Source organism: Desmodus rotundus, chromosome 4 (assembly GCF_022682495.2).
Source record: "Desmodus rotundus isolate HL8 chromosome 4, HLdesRot8A.1, whole genome shotgun sequence".
In the NCBI taxonomy this organism is placed as follows: Eukaryota; Metazoa; Chordata; class Mammalia; order Chiroptera; family Phyllostomidae; genus Desmodus; species Desmodus rotundus.
This window is the reverse complement of record NC_071390.1, coordinates 62,255,356-62,273,847: the sequence shown is the minus strand read 5'-3', so window position 1 is coordinate 62,273,847 and position 18,492 is coordinate 62,255,356. Positions and strand designations below refer to the sequence as shown.

The 18,492-nt window shown below is 34.2% G+C and overlaps 1 protein-coding gene across 5 annotated transcripts in view; it reads right to left on the bottom strand.

Moving 5' to 3' along the window:
• Positions 1-18,492, bottom strand: part of CCSER2 (coiled-coil serine rich protein 2) — a 194,377-nt gene that overhangs the window by 23,342 nt on the left and 152,543 nt on the right. For all 5 annotated transcript variants that reach the window (XM_024561424.3, XM_024561426.4, XM_045195917.3 and 2 more), the window contains 2 exons: positions 14,726-14,812; positions 11,626-11,715 (listed from right to left, as the gene is read on the bottom strand). In XM_024561424.3, coding sequence (XP_024417192.2) covers positions 11,626-11,715; positions 14,726-14,812 — 177 coding nt within the window. The remainder of the gene's footprint in view (positions 1-11,625; positions 11,716-14,725; positions 14,813-18,492) is intronic.

The following is an 18,492-nucleotide window of genomic DNA, read 5'->3' as shown; positions in this document are numbered from 1 at the left end:
AATGAAAAATGTCTTTTATGTTTACTTTGAAACTGAATGAAATTTCTGCCAACCCAATAGAAATAAACCTCAATAAAAAACACTAAAAAACATTCAAATACTTGGAGACTAAATAGAATGTTATTAAGTAATAAATGGATAACCAATGAGATCAAGGAATTAAAAAAATCCCTAAAAACAAATGAAAATAAGCACACAGCTACCCAAAATCTATGGCACACTGTGAAAGCTGTCCTGAGGGAAGGTCATAGCATTACAGGTCTACCTCAAGAAGCAAGAAAATAAACAATCTAACACTACACCTAAAAGAACCAGAAAAACAACGAAGACCAGAGCAAGCAGGAGGGAAATAATCAAGATCAGAGTAGAAATCAATGACATAAGACACTAAAATAAGCAATACAGAAGTTCAATGAAATCAGGAGCTCCTTCTTTGATAAGATAAACAAGACTGACAAACCTTTAATCAGACTCATCAAAAAAAAAAAAGAGAGAGGACTCAAATAAATAAAATCTGAAATGAAAGAGGTGAAATAACAACTGGTAACACAGAAATACAAGGTACTGTACAAAATTACTATGAAAACTATATGCCAAGAAATTGGTCAACCTGGGCAAAATGAATAAATTTTAGCAACATATACGCTTCCAAAACTGAAATAGGAAGCAGAAAACCTGAATAGACTGATAACAATGAATGAAATTGAAGCAGTAATAAAAAACACTCCCGGCACACAAAAGCCCTGGACTAGATGGCTTCACAGGAGAATTTTACCAATCACTCAAAGAAGCAATATCACCAATCCTTCTCAAACTATTCCAAAAAATTCAAGAGGAGAAAAGACTTCCAAGATCTTTTTACAAGGCCACTATTATCCTAATTCCAAAACAAGGTAAAGGCACAACAAAGAAAGAAAATTATAGGCCAGTATTTCTGATGAGTATACATGCTAAAATCCTCAACAAAATATTAGTAAACAGATCCAGCAATACATTGTGTATGTAATACAATGCATGGCTCAGTTGGTTGGAGCCTTGTCTTGTACACCAAATGGTTGTGGGTTCAATCCTTGATTAGGGCATGTATGGGAGGCGACCAATTGATGTTTCTCTCTCACATTGATATTTCTCTTCCTCACTCTCTCTCTCTCTCTCAAATAATAAATGTATCCTCAGGTGAAGATTAAAAAAAAATCCTATACCTAGGAATAAATTTAACCAAGAATTTAAAATATCTGTACTTGGAAGATATAAGACACTGAAGAAAGAGACTGAAGAAGATCCAAAAAAGTGGAAGCATATACCATGTTCGATGGATAGGAATAATTACCATCATTAAAATGTCTATACTACCCAAAGCAATCAACAGATTCAACACAATTCCTATCAGGATACCAATGGCATATTTCACAGAAATAGAACAAATGTTCCAAAAATTTATATGGAACCATATAAGGAAAAGGAACAAAAGACCCCGAATAACCATAGCAATCTTGAGAAAGAAGAACAAAGTTGGAGTAACCACATTACCAAATATCAAACTATAGTATAAGGCCAGAGTAATCAGAACAGAATGGTACTGGCATAAAAACAGACATATAGGGTCTGGAACAAATAATGCCCCTTTTTATTACAAAATCATAGGCATGTAATTCTGAAACATAACAATATTACACTCAAGCACATCTTATGACATTTTAGGTGAAATGTTCAAATTAAAACTATAAATTACTGCACCTATATTATTACCCTACCAAACACACTCAAGCAGGCATTACTTCTGCTGGACCCTGTATATCAATGAAACTGACCAGAGAGACCAGAAATAAACCCACACCTATATAGTCAATTAATATTTGACAAAGGAAGCAAAAACATACAGTAAGTTAAAGATAGTCTATTCAATTAATGGCACTGGGAAAATTGGACAGATACGTGCAAAAACTGAAACCAGACCACCTTCGTACACCAAAACCAAGAATAAATTCAAGATGAATTAAAGACTTAAATGTTAGACTCCAAATCATAAAAATCTTAGAAGAAAGCAGGCAATAAAATCTCAGACATTTCTCATAGCAATTTTTTTCTAATATATCTCGTTGGGCAAGGGAAACAAAATAAAAAATAAACAAATGGACTACATCAAACTAAAAAGTTTTTGAACAGCAGAGGAAACCATCAAGAAAATGAAACAACCACCCATTGAATGGGAGAACATAGTCATCAATGATACATCTGATAGGGGTTAATATCCAAAATTTATAAAGAACTTATAAAACACCACCAAAGAAACCCAAACAATCCAATTAAAAAAATAGGCAAAGAACTTGAAGACACTTGTCCAAAGAGGACATATAGATGGCCAAAAGACATATGAAAAGATGCTCAATGTCACTAGTCATCAAATAAATGCAAATTAAAACCACAGTAAGTTTACCACCTTACACCTGTCAGAATGGCTATCTATCATCCACAATTCAACAAACAGTAAGCGCTGGCAAAGATGTGGGGAAAAGGGAACCCTCCTGCACTGTTTGCGGGAATGCAGACTGTTGTAGCCACTGTGGACAGCAGTATGGAGCTACCTCAAATTTAGTATATGTAGTTACTAAATTAAACATTAAAAATGGAACTGCCTTATAACCCAGCAATTTCACTTCTGGGAATATATCCAAAGAAAACCAAAACACTAATTCGAAAAAACATATGCAACCCTCTGTTCACTACAGTGTTATTTACAATAGCCAAGATTTGGAAGCAGTCCAAGTGTCCATTAGTAGATGAGTGGATAAAAAAGCTCCGGTACATTTACACAGTGAAATAGTACTCAGCCTTAAGAAAGAAGGAAATCTTACCTTTGTGACAGCATGGATGCACCTACAGAGTATTATGCTAAATGAAATAAACCAGTCAGAGAAAGACAAGTAACATATATTTCACTTATATGTGGAATCTAATGAAGAAAAGAAACTAACAAACAAAATAGAAACAGACTCATAGATACAGAGCACTGACTGACAGCTGTCAGAGGGGAGAGACATTGGGAAGGGCTGAGTGAATAAGTGAAGGGATTAAGCAAAGAAAAAACCTCATAGATACAGATTACAGTATGGTAATTACTAGAGGGATTGGGGAAGGGGGAAGTAGAAGAGGGTATAGTGGGGATAAATGGTGATGGAAAGAGGCTTGACTTGGGGTAGTGAATACACAATACAACATACAGATGATGTTTTATAGAACTGTACACCTAAAACCTATATAATTATTAACCACTGTCACCCCAATAAATTTAATAATTTTTTAAAAAGTTGTAGGAAACAGTTAAAGCAGTGATAAAAACAATAAATCTCAAATTATTAAGCTGAACTTCCACCTTAGACAACTTGGGGGAAAAAGACCAAAGTACACTGAAAGTAAATAGAATAAAGAGTAGACACCATTAAAATCGAACATAGAAAATTAGAGGTAATTAAGGAAACAAAAAGTTGGTTCTTCGGGAAGATCAATAAAACTAACAAACCACTAAGGTTGATTAAAAAAACAGGTAAGACACAAATTAAGGAATGAAATAGGGTATCAGTAGAAATCCTCCAGCCATTAAAAACATAATAAGGGAATAGTATGAACAACTTTACAGTTATAAATTTGACAACTGAGAAGAATTAGACTAATTCCTCAAAACCACAAACTGACAAAACTCATCCAAGATAATAGAGATCATCTGAATATGTCTAAAACAATTAAAAATCTCCCACGTAAGAACTCTCCAGGCCCAGACGGTTTCACTGGAGAGGGTAATCAAACATTTACAGAAGAATTGACACCAATTCTGCACAATCTCTTGCAGAAAGCAGAAGAGGAAAGAACACATTCCAACTCATTTGTGAGGCCAGAATTACCCTAACACAAAACCAAACACAGACAGTACAAAGAAATAAAAATACAGCCCATTACCTCTAATGAATATAGATATAAACAATCCTTAACAAAAATACTACTGAATAGAATTCAAAAATATATAAAAGAATTATACACCATGACCAAGTGAAGTTTAGGGCAACAAGACTGATTCATTATTCACAAACCAATCAATGCAACCAAAAATCACATGTTCACATATATTCATATAGCAGAAGCATTTAACACAAAATCCAAAACACATTCATGATACAATCTCTCAGCACCCTAGGAATAGAGGAGAAGTTCTTCAACTTGATAAAAAGCATCTGTCAAATGTCTACAGGTAACTTTTACTTAATGGTGAAAGACTGAATGCTTCCCCCACCTTAGATCAGTAACATGGAAGAATGCCCACTCTCACCATTTTTATTCAACAAACTGCTGAAAGTCCTCGCAAGCAGCATAATACAAGAAAATGAAATAAAAGACATGTAGATCAGAAGTAAGAAAATTGTTCTTATTTGCAGATGACATGATGGTACACACAGCCAATGCAATCTACCAAAAAACTCCCAGAACAAGTGAATTTAATAACTTCACAAGATAAAAAAATCCATATACAAAACTCAACTGTATTTCTAAATACCACCAAAGAACAAAAGGAAACAAATTTAAAATACAATGCCATTTTTAATCACTCCCCAAAACAAAATGCTTAATAAACCTAAGAAAGCACATGCAGAACTTGTATTCCAAAAACCAGAATTTAGTGATTAAGATCAAAGTAGTTTCAAATTAATGGCAAAATATACCTCATCATGGACTGAAGACTCAACACACTAGAAATATTAATTCTCCCCCAAATGATATTTAAATATAACACATTTCCTGTCAAAATCCTAGCAAAAATTATTTTAAAATACAGACAAGCTTATTCAAGACGTATGTGGAAAGCAAAGGAACTAGAAATATACAAAGAATTTTGAAAAGTAATAATAAAGTAGAAGGAATCATGGTAGTCAATTTAAGACTTATTAAATAGCTATAGTATTCCAGACAGTGTGGTACTGGTGTAGGGGCAGACACAAAGATCAATGGAATAGAACCCAGAAGTTGATCCACACAAGTACCATCAACTGATATTTGACAAAGATACAAAAGCAATTCAATAGAAAAAGGACAGTCTTTTAAACAAATGGTACAAAGCAAATGTATATTCGTAGGAAAATGAACCTTGACCTAAATTTCATATCTTACATAAAAACGAACTCAAAATAGATCATAGATTTAAACATAAAATGTAAAGCTATAAAGATTTTAGAAGAAAAGAGAAAACTTTCAGTATCTTTGGCTTGGTGAAGAGTTTAAACAGCACACAAAAAGCACAACCCATAAAAGAAAATAGATATATTGGACCTCATCAAAATTAAAATATTTTGCTCTGTGAAAGACCCTGAAAAGACAAGCTAGGGAGGGAAAGTACTTCCAAATCACATACCAAATAAAGGACTCATATTGAGAATACATAAATATATATATATATATATATATATATATATAAACTCAAAATACAAGAGTAGAAAAATAAAATCTAATTTTAAAGTGGGGAAAAAAGACATTTAGAGACATTTGAGTGGAATGGCAAATACTCACACAAAGAGGTGTCAACATAATTTTAGCCATTAAGGATATATAAATTAAAACTACAATGAACTACCACTACATACGTACCAGAACAGCTAAAATAAAAAATGATGACAACACTCTGCTGGTGAGGATGCAGAGAAAGTGGATCACTCATACAATGTTAATGATAATCTAAAATGGCACTACTGCTCTGGTGAACAGTTTGGTAGTTTCTTTAAAAACTAAACATACAGTTATCATAAAATCTAGAAATTGCACTACTGGGCACTAATTCCAGAGAAATAAAAATATACACCTATACAAGATCTTCTTCACATGTATTCATAGCAGCTTTACTTGTAATAGCCAAAACCTGGAAACTCCAAAATGTCTCTCAATATATGTGGTTAAATAAATGGTGGAACATTCATATGGTGGAATCCCACTCAGTAATAAAAAGGAACAAATTACTGACAGACACAACTATACCTGCATGGATGTCTAGGGTGTTATGCTGGGTGAACAAAGCCAATCTCAAAAGCTAACATACTATACAATGCCATTTATATAAAATTATATACAAAACTACAGATATGGAAAACAGATTAGTGGTTTCCCAGAGTTAAGAATGGCGGGGGAAGAAGGGAGTGGTTGTGACTATTAAAAGGCAGCACAAAAGGAAAACTTTGTAGTGGTGCAATGATTCTGAAACTTAAATATGGTGGTTGTTCCGTAAATCTACACAAAGTGATAAAATGGCACAGAACTATGCATACAGAAATGTCAACTTCCTGCTTTTGATATTATGCTATATTTATATTTATGTAACCACAAGCGATATTGGGTGAAGATATAAGGCATCTTTCTGTACTATTCTTCAACTTCCTATACATCTATAGGGATTCAAAATAAAAAGTAAAGTAGCAGGTGCTAAAGGCACAGAGATGATTAAGACAGTCCCTGCCATTAAGAAGTCCACAATCTCATGGGGGTAGAGAGAAACACAGACAGATAATTTCCACATAGACTGCTAGTGACAGTCACAGGCCCTAGGAGCTAAAGGGGTGCGGAAACCTAACCTCCCTGAGAGTCAGGGATGGTTTCTTGGAGGATGCCGGTGTCTTAAGAAAAGGAAAAAAACAAGAAGGGAAAGGACATTCAGGGACAAATAAACAAATACTTCAGGGACAAGTAATTCGTGGGATTAACACCTTAAGCATTACAAGTTTATGGAGTGAGTGGTATAATTATTCTCACTTTTTTCAGGAGAGAAAACTGAGGATCAAAGAGAGCTGAAGTAATTTTATTTAAGGCAGCTCATTCTACCTTTGCACAGCTCAGTTAGAAAGTCCTTTCTCATACTCAACTCAAAAATTTTAACACTGAGCTATAATCTTCACCGACAGGGTTCAGTTCTATTCCCCAAACATTCCTCACAAAATCAGTGCCCCTCCCAGTGATGACTTGATGAAAATAACATAAGAGGACAAAAGGATAATTAAAACACATATCTTTAATGGTTGTATCCAAAAAGACGAGTACAATGTATTTGACAAAACTCATATATTAAAATCTTCATTTAAGGAAAACAAATAAAAATAAAATAAGAAGTAAAAAAACCCAAAGCTTAATAAAACCATAGTGCACATTAGGGTAATACAGAGGAAAATTATTTGAAACACTGATTATATTAATAGGGTCATATGTTCCTGGGGAGAGAAGGGAAACATGTTTAAGGATCTCCTTATCTCTATAAACTAAAGCCTATAGATTCCAAGTCTTCACAAAAATCTCTCCTTCTGTGAGCTCTAACTGTTAGAGACAAAATACGGAACTGAGAGCCAAGTCTTTCAGAACACTTGCCACTCTTCCCTCAGATCTGACAGCTGCTTTCCCATAGGGCAGTGATGAGAACAGATGAGAGTTACCACCTGAGGTTAGAGACTGGGGGATTTTTTTTTGAGGCTGGGGGATTTTTATCTTAGCCTCTTAAAGAGACACATAAAACTTTTCTCGATTCAGGAAAATTAGTTTACATGTCTCTCCCTCTTTTGTGAGAGCTTAGGAAGCTTCCTGGGAGGGTCTTACTTGCTCCCAAAAGAAGTCTGTGGCGCTTCTGAGTTTCCCAGTGGATGAGCTCTATTATAAAAGATTTTTGTCCTCCGCACACTTTGCTTCCAGATTTTCACCTAACTTCTCCTACACTTTTCAAGTTCCAATCCTACAAATGCAAAAACCTCTACCCTTTGGCCAGAATCTCAAACTCAAGTGATCAAATAATAATATAAAAATATGTATAAATACATACGTGCACACACACACACACACACACACACATATATATATGGGGGACCCCCCAAAACCCCTGAATATTATCTTTTGGAGGGCAGATGCCTTATAGTACAGGCTTCCCCCATAAGGTTCTAGGAACCCATCTGTATCAGTGTACCAGCTGGTGGTGTTCTAAGAGGTGTGTTCGGCTTCAGTACATTTTTTTTAAGACTCAAACATTTGCCCACTTCATGATGGGTGATTTATGAACATACCTGCCCACAACACACTGAGTGTTCAGCAGTTTTTGACCAAAAATGGCATAACCCCAATGCCCCACCTTCCCTATTCACCCAATCTTGCCCCAAGTGACTTTTTTGTTTCCTGGATGAAAAAAGTCCTCAAAGGGAAACATTTCGCTGATGTGAAAGAGGTGCAACAAAAACGGCAGAAGCACTAAAAAGCATCAAAATCATTAAGCTCAAAAACTGTTTCAAGCAGTGGGAAAAAAGTCTCCATAGGTGTATTGCATCAAATGAAGAGTACTTTGAAGATGACTGAAGTTTAAACATGAATATATACACAATTTTTTTCAGTTTGGGGGACCGTCTTATTCATAATATATATATACATACACATATATATATATTTATGAATATATGTATATGTGTATATATATATATACACATATGATGGGGGGACCCATATACATATTCAGTAGTTTCCTTTCCTAATAAAATGCTTTCTCTAGGTTTTCCTATTTTTTATGACTGCCATGCCATCTTCCCAGTCACCCAGGCTTCCATTTTTCACACCTGTCTCATCCAATCTCATATCAAGATAACAGATTTTGTCTCAGTGACCTTCGCTCCTTCTCAATGAGAGACCAATAACCAGAGGTCAGTCCTCATCTTCTCTTGCCTGGGCTATTGTAATACCTTTCCTACCTTCATTCTGTGCTCACTAGAATTCATTCATTCCTGCTGGATCCCTGTGTTAAGCACTGGCAGAGAAATGAGACCAAGTTCTTGCCTCAAGATACATTTTCTCCTCTCACATTATATTTTTCTTGTAGCAAAACATGGTTAAGCCTGTTCCCTGATAGAACCTTCTGGCTACAGAATTAAGTGGAAAGTTCTCAGTATAATATCTAAGTCTCCATAATGTGATCCAAGTGTTAACTCTCCAAATTTCTCTCTTCTCTCACAATATTCTCATGTAATCATTACTTTTATCATCACCACTAAGTATACTAATACATGACAAAGTACAGTAAGTGATTTTAAAATATAGAGAGGTAACAACCCAAGTATTGGGTTGAGAGAATCTCAAGAAAGGCATTTAGATGTTCCAACATATTACAGGGAATGGAAGAACAAGTACTCAGATTATTACTTTGTCTTCCAAAGGGTTAGCCAGATCAAAAAAAAAATTTACCTATACTAAACTTGGGGGATTTTTTTTAATACAACATACTTTGATTCCCCAAATCACCACCTAACAAACTAGATGTTGCCAAAGATGAGTCCCACTGCATCTCCTCATCCCCATCATCAACATGTTGTTTAAATATGTTGTGTTCTTGTTAAAAAAGAACATGTAGAATAAGGTGTAACTTTTTAAAAGAAAAAAGGAAAATCTTTGTTAATATAATAAATGATTTCCAAAGTAATTTACTTTAAATGAAACCAACGAAGTCTAAAGAACACAAAATCAGAGAATAAAATAAAAATTTAAGATTAACATTTAATAATTAGCATTTAATTAAATATATATATGTAACTATTTATTTGAATAAATGCAGTTATTTTCCCAGTAATTCCTGGATAAAAATTTAAATTCTACCTTCAAATGAACTTTAACACTAACTTCAACTACTTCTTTAAACGTACATCTATGTTCCTGCCAAAATCATATTACCCAACTGTATCTTCCCACCTCTTTGTCTTCACTTCTATTGTTCCTTTTGCCAAGAATATATCTCCCATTTCAACTGCAAAACTTCCTTCTATCCTTCAAGGCTCTTTAGTGTGCTTTTGGGGAAAGACACCTTGGACTAAAAACCAGCAGTCTGAAGTTAATAGTACTAGTTCAGACACTGGTCAATTATGGAAACTTTAATATGCTATTTAATCTCCCTGGCTTTTGTTACCTTACCTATAAAACAAAGGTATTCAGCCAGGTGATTGATATAGTAATAGATAATAAGGAATCCTAAAGTCTTAGTTTGTTACATGTGCTAGGCTGAAAATTTGACTAACTGAAGAGTATATTCAGGAATGTCGTGGGTGTGTTTGCACCATTTATTTTTGTCTAGTGAGCATACTTATAAATAATAGCCAGTTTCCAGAGTAGTGAAGTTGAAGGACCCAGAGATGTTATAAAGACTCTCAGGAGGATGGCAAAATAGAACTGCTCACACTTAATGAAACCACCAATTTACTTAGTTACAATGTCAGAAGACCCAAACATCCCTATGAAGATACTTGGAGAAAGCTGGAAAGCACCAAGCTCAATTTAGAAACAAGAAGCATGGTCTTTCATTTTGCAATTGTTTCTAAACAGGTTAGTTTCCACATCCTTTGACTTTACAGAAATACTGTATCACTTCTGTCTACTGGCATCTTTTGCTCTCTATGATTCAACCACTCTTCACCTTCTTCACCACGTTCCTTGATTCTTCCAACTAGACTTTCCCAATCTTTTGAACCTTATAGACCTTACTACACTTTATATCACATCACCAGTTCCTTTATTAAATTTTTAATGGAGGAATCCCCTTATTTTTCTGTGTATTTCCTTCTGCAAATCCTCATTTCTACGTCAGAAGCCTAACTAGATGGGAGAGGTTCACCAAACTTTTGCTGAATAAATTAATTAGCATCATACTTATACAGAGCACACAAAAGTTGCTAATTAGATGAAAAGAAATAAGTAGTTTATAAACTTTAAAAGCCTACACCTGTTTTAAAAAAATGGATTGTTGATTATATTAACCATTCTAGGTCATTTTTCATTTGTGTTACTAGGATTCCACTGATAAATTAAGGTAAAAGAAGAGTCAAGGCTGGCTTATTAGGCATTCTCTAAAAAAGGACTATCTATTACTTAGCACTACACAATAGGATAATCATAACTGATGGTCATATGATGATTCTCTGGCTCAGACACAACCTTGAGCTAAGTTTAGAAAAACTCAGATTAAATTATTGTCAGTGTATTTTAGCACTAAATATGTTCTGAGATGTATCATTTTTGAAAAACAACAAAGAAGGGCAGACTGCATGGTTATTTTCTGTTTGGAATAAAACATTCCCTAACTATGTCTAAAAACATAACCTTTACTGTCTATATCCTAATGCATTTATACTTCCTAACAGCCTCAACATTTGAGAAATATGAGTAATTATAATAATAAAATACATTTGAAAATTTCAACAAAAAAAGGATATATGGCATCATATATTTTCAAAGAGTCATATGCTGCCAAAGAGAGAAGACTGCATTTTGGACTTCTGTTTCTTCAAGGGTATGGAGAAATACTACTCTCATAAATACATGCAGTGAAACGAGACTAGATGCTCAAATAAAATGGGTTACAATATGTAGAATAGAAAAGCTATTAAATGCACATTCACTTATGTAAGACACAAGAATAGCTTTAGAAAGCACATAAACGCCTAAAAGACAAGAAAAAAACAACTTACTAAAAGAAATTAACAGCCATTGCAGATTCAAAAATTTTAAAGACTAGAGTAAAAACAAGATGGAACAAAACATTAAAATAGTAAATGACAAGAGAAGGGGTTATGGGTATATGCTACTTACAGGAATTCTTCTCCAGGGTGTTTGGGTATATTTATCGACATATGTGCATTTTTCCTCTTTAGATTTTTGGTGACAGTTACATCGAGTTGCCTGAACAAAAATACAAATTTTTTTACTGATGTTATACTTCATACACACCTACATATACAAAGAAATTAGGGTCTTTTTTAGAGAGTTAACAAAAGAGGGGCAAACATCAAGATCTATTAGGTAATCTTCCATCTTATTCAGAGTTTGGGTTCCAGAAGCAGCCAGAAGGCTAAAATTTTGAATAGTGAAAATCACCTTTGGCAATCTCTTACATTACCCATAAAATGCACTATCTATAATTTTATGCATATAAGTATATACAGTACTTATCTATACAAATGGAAAATATACATAACAATATATAGTATATAAAGAATACAATTGCAAGAATTTAAGTATTTCACTAAACTATTATGATTACTGCAATAACTGCAGCATAATTTCTTAAATTCATTTTTGACTGGATTCTACCGGATATTAAATACTACCACTCTGCAAGTAAGACTGTCTTTTCACATGTCTAGTGCTTTTAAACTCCTTTAATGATGTGCTGACTTTATTGGTCTGTAATACTTTGAAGGATCTCTGCCCTTTGACAAGATCTATCTTAGCATCTCAATTCACAAATGAATTCTCTAACTACGATTCCACTCAAAGCATACTCATTTAGTCATTTATACTAGACAAAGTAATGTATCTATTGTGTAAACTTTGGTCTTTCAAATAAATACCAAATTTTTGAAGAAAAAGAAAAAAGAAGAAAAGAATGCCTTGACTGGTGTGGCTCAGTGGATTGAGCACCAGCCTACAAATTGAAAGGTCACCAGTTAGATTCCCAATCAGGGCACATGCCTGGGTTGCAGGCGAGGTCCCCAGGTAGGGGTGTGTAAGAAGCAACCAATCAATGTTTCTTTCCCTCACATCCCTTCTCTCTGAAAATAAATAAAGTCTTTTAAAAAAATGAAAGGATTGAGAATGAGAATTTCTCCTTAGTGTGAAGTTGGAATATTACTATATCACATGAAAGGGACCCAAATCCTCCCATCCCCAGAATTTATTTATAAAAAGTTGTGTATTTATTCTTACATGTTTAAACTTCAGTCACCTTCAAAGTACTCTCCTTTTGATGCAATACTATATTGATGTCTTTTCCACTGCTCAAAACAGTTTTTGAACTCATCAATTTTGATGCCTTTTAGTGCTTCTGCCATTTTTTGTTTAAACCACCTCTTCTACATTGGCAAAATGTTTCCCTTTGAGGACTTTTTTCATCCAGGGAAACAAAGTAGCTCTCAGGGCGAGATTGGGTGAACAGGAAGGTAGGGCATGAGTGTCGTTTCCTTTTGGTCAAAAACTGCTGAACACTCAGCGCGATGTGGGCATGTGTGCTTGTAAATCACCCAAACGTGTTGAGCCTTCAAAAAAAATGCAATGAAGCCAAACGCTGCCTCTCACAATAACTCCAGCTGTTACACTGATAAGATGGGTTCCTAGAACACTCACTTAGCAGGAGAAGCTTGTACTAGGGGCCTGCCCTCCAGAAGGTAATTCCAGTTTGGGGGGTACCCCATTGTATTTGTTAAATAATTCCAATGGAGGAAAATATACTTTCTTGTAGAAAAATTTGTATAACAAATTATTTATTACTGCATCAAGTTAACATTTTAAGTTTCTACTTTAAAAATAATTACCAATATTCAAAAATTACCTAAATTGAAACTAGATCATTCCAATTTCCATATAAAAAATGAAATCTAATTAAAACAAAAAAATCTCTGTAGTACTGACATATTTTCCATTTCTTGTAGTACAGACATATTTCTTATTCCTAAGAAATGCGATAGTCACTGAAACAAAATTCAATATCTAGTTGACTCTTGAACAATGCGGAATTCAGGTGTGCCAATTCTTTGCACAGTTGAAAACCTGCATATAACGTTTGACTCCCCAGGAACTTAACTACCAATAGCCTACTGTTGCCCGGAGGCCTTAAGGAAAACATAGTCAATTAATACATTCTTTGTTATATGTATTATATACTATATTCCTACAATAAAGTAAGCTGCAGAAAATATTATTTTAAAAATAATAAGGAAGGGAATATACGTTTACAATACTATGTGTGTTTACTGAGAAAACAAACAAATTGCATATAAGTGGACCCACACAGTTCAATCCCAAGTTGTTCAATTCAAGAGTAAAGTTAGGGTCTCCTGGTGTTCACTCTAATGGGACTTAGCTTTCGACACATATGGGACAGGGGTAAAGAAGATAAAAATAATATAAAGTGTTTATCTTAATGCAAGCACATTACTTATTCTATCTTGACTAGTGCAATTCTGGAAATAATTTCCTTTCTGTGTCTATGTACTGTCATACAAAGAGTAAGATTTGGCAAATATTTGTGTTTTCCATAATTTAGAAAACCTACTTTTTAGTAATATGCTTTTGACATCCAACAAAGATTTTTCTTGGCCTATTGGTATTTTTATGCCATTCTGTTCTTGTTATTCTAGACTTTTATATTATTACAAACTAAATTATGTTTAATTTCAAGACAGTGTACATATTGTTTTCACATGGTCCTACATTTGAAACTGTAACCACCATAAAATTAAGAAGATTCTATTCACCATCGTCTGTGGAGAAGAAACATTTCCTCTAACAGAGTTGTACAGATAGCTAAGTCGGATACCCAATTTCATTCTACTATCAGAGAGAAAAATGCCCTGTTTTCAACTCAGCAGCACTCAGTTCTTTAAAAACACACTAAGAAAAGACATTTACCCTTTAGCAATAAAATGACTGATTGTAAATTGGTGAATTTCAAACCCCTAAAGCATATGTCACTGAGAATGAATGGATAAAGATTTTCTTTTAACCTTGGCTATTTACAATTTAAAATATAAGTTAAACCACATACTTTTGGAGGGCATATAATCTAAAAATAAAATAATAATGCAACTCTGAAAGCCAAAACCAAAGTCAAACTTCAATTCTGGCTATAGTTTTATAAAAAATACATATTGCTGAGTTTTAAAAAGTTTTCTCTACACACTATAATACTTACAAGCTGATGTTCTAATAGTTGGATTTTTTCATCTTTTTTCTTTATTTCCTCTTTAAGTTGTTTTATTTCATTTAATAAATCTTCACTCTGAAACATTAAAAAATTTAATGCAAAGTATTTAACTGCATTTAAAATACCTTAATGAGAAACATTAAATCAATGATGAATACTGAGCAATGAATGATTTGTTCATTCAAGAGAAAAAATTCTTACTAAATATTCCAGCTATTAAACTAAAAAAAAAAACCAAAACACATTTTAATGTTCTATGAATTAATTGTCTAATGGAGTTTGACATGTAAACAATGAACAATAATAGAGGCAACAGCTAATATTCATTGAGTACTTAACAAGGTGCCAAGAACTAAGTACTGGTAGGTGTCAAAGCATTTGATCCTGACCACAACCCCGAGGTAGGTACTATTATCCCCATTTTACATATAAGGAAACTGGGACATAGGCCACATAGTAGAGCAAATTACATACAAAACAATAACTCCAGCTAAATTTCAAGGGATGTATAAGAGGGGCCTGTCATTGGAGGGCACCACAAGCAAAGGGAACAGTGTAATTAAAGGAACAATCATTTCATGGCTGGTTCAGAATTCAGCAGAAAGATAAATGTGCCTGAAAGGTAACCAGGAGATATTTTCCTGGGAGCCACTTTTCTGAGAATTACCTGAATCAAAGGGAAAATACCCTGTCAACTTAATCTATACGAAATTCCTAATAGTATTAAATGGAAATCTATCGCCAAGTTAAGCAGGAATCCAGCTATATTCCCAAGTATAAAGTATGAATACCCTATAGTTATACATACTGAGAAATATATACTGAGGAAGTAGTGGAAGCAAGGAAATTAGAATATATACCTGAATTACACTATCATCTTTCCAGCTAGAAAAACATGTAAGCAAATAATTATAATGTGTTGTTACTGGGCAAAGTAGGCCACCCTCTTCAGATATGTTGGGAACAAAAAACATTGCAATCTCTTTAACAGATCAGAAATAGACATTTTGCAAAGGTTTTAACATAGCAAATAAACAATGGGGGAGAAAAGATTTTTTTAATGATGCTATGTATACTGCAATTGGAAAAGACTGTTTATTATATAAAAAAGATCTCCAGTTAAAATTAAAGAACTTAGAAATTTAAAAAATTCATATATCGAGACTAAAAAAAGACAGATTGCAGATCATGAGGGATATAATTTTAAGCTATGGGGCAAATGAAACTAGTAAAAATGATAAACATATTTAATTACATAAAATTTAAAGCATCTATACAATTAACATCAAAATTAAAAGCTGGTGAAAGGGTTTATATCTCAATATGTAAGAGCCTGTTCAAACACATAACATCATTCTTTAGGCTCCAAAAGACAAACAGCCAGTTCTTACAAATATACATATAATTGGCAAAATGTGCTACTTAACTTGTTGAAGAAAAATAAAGTAGTTTAAAGGTATTATTTTATAGGTATTAAATATGGGGGAGAAATGCTCCATGTGATTAACACGGAGCAATGACTGACCATTCTGGACAAAGTATAGTTATATACAAGAGTCACAAAAATACTTGCAGTCTTTGACTTGGTTGGCCCACTCCTAGGAATCTATGCCAAAGAAATGATGCTAAGTAGGAGAAAACTTACAACAAGGTGTTAATCTGAAGGTTTATAGATTTACACTTGTCCTATCAAGGAACAACTGAAATACAGTACAGCAACTTGATGGAACATTATATAGCTATCATTCAGTCACTGCTAGGTTCTGCCACTGATGGAGTAAAGGACCCCAAAATGAAATCAAACTACAATGTAGTAAAGTAGTAACATTAATAAGCAACATGTATACAGCATTTACTTTATGGCAAACATTGCTTTAAGGGATTTACACATAAAGATAAGCAAAGGAGAATACAAGAAGGAATGTGTTAACTCCAGAGGAGTCTTAATGGATGAGTAAAAAGTTCTGAAGGTACAGAAGTGTGGCAGGCTTTGGATTTCAGGGTAAGAGACTTTAAGTACTGTACGACAATACAGACATGAGGACAAACACAACCTATCTGGAGACCTATAAGCAGCAGTGTAGTCACACAAAGGTCATGCTGAGTAATGGGGAGCAATGTGGTTAATAACTAGGCAATGGCCAGATCATAAAGGACCATGAGCATCAAGTATGGCATAAGCCAGGAAAGGCAGATGATTTTGCATTTGAGATGTCTTTGACAGCTGTTTGGAAGCTGTGTTTGACAATAACAACATAACTAGGCTAGGAAACTTCTTATCAAGATATAACACTCCAGATAAGTAGAAGCCGAACTGATGACAGTGATAATAAGGGGGAGAAGGCAGAGGAGAAGAATCAAAGTTGGAAGCTTTTGGTGATTCACTGCATGTAAGAGAACAGCACAGAGGAGCAGTCAAGAGTGACACCTATTTTTCTAGCTACAGTGATACGGTGAATGATGGTGCCACTAAAAGAATTGGAGAATAAAAGAGGAGGAAGATATATGTCCAAAAAGAAATATTTGTGAGTTTTTAAATATATTATTAAAAGTAGTGGATGGGACATACAGTGGAACTGTCCAGTAGGTAACTGGATTACCAATTATTAAAGGAAGACTTTACATGTTATCAAGTATTTCACATGTGAAATCATGACTGAAAAAGGTTCAAAGGGAACTGGGCTAAAGATATAAATCTACATTCTAAAGAAGAGCAGGAACTTACAAATGAAATGGGAGAAAAAAGGTGTGAGGGATTTCAGAAAGAAGTGACACAAAAACCAAGGGATAAAAGCTTTTAAGACAAAGGCCACACCAAACGTCTACAATGTTAAAATCAGTAGCTATTTTCATTTTTCCATGTTTGCACATTTACTGGAAGGGGTCTTAAGGGGAGTCAAGGAAAAGTTTATTTTTGATTTACTGAATTTAATACAGAAAAGATAGAAATTTAGAAACAGGATGAAGAGGAAATAGATAAAGTGGCAGAAGAGAGTCAAGAACACAAGAAGAAAGGGTGATCTTACACAGCATTGTGGTCACTTTTCCCCTGTAGCTGGAACAAAGTGAATGAGAATGACAATAGCTACAGGTAAGTTGAAGGCAGAAAGGCAAGGAGCAGATCTTGCTTAATGAACACAAGGCTACCTGAAGAACGTGAAAAGAGTGGCTGAGGAAGGGGCTTGAGGAGAGTTTGTCTGGAGTTGTCCTGAGATAAAAAGACGTGGCAGGTCCAGTGGAAATTTTAAACCTTAAATTGGTAATGACACAGAACTGCTGAACCATTTTGGATGAGATGGACACACAGCTGGGGATCTGCTGAAAGAGAGTCTAGTATACTAGAGAGAGAGACTATCAGCTATTGCATCTCACATTAAAAAGGACTAGAATGGTCTGCCTAGGAGGGACAAGAAATAAATACTGAGTAACAATATGTCTTTCATGTAATATTAAATATTCAGACAAATAAATAGTGGAAAAAATGAAGATACTGGTGTAAAAAAGTTGGAATTAATTTTTTTTCTTTAAGAAGAATCTCTTTACATGTAAAAAACTTCTCAAAAGAATGCAGAAAAAAGTCAACTTTGCAAGATAATCAGTGGTTGTCAACAGATGTACATGTAAAAGTCTTTTTTAAAAAGGACGTTCTGCATGCAGACTCTCTAATTTAGATTACTATACTCCCAATATGATGGAAGTGTACAGATGGGAAGAAATTTGTGCAAGGGCAGGTAGGTCCCATGTTGAAAAGCCAT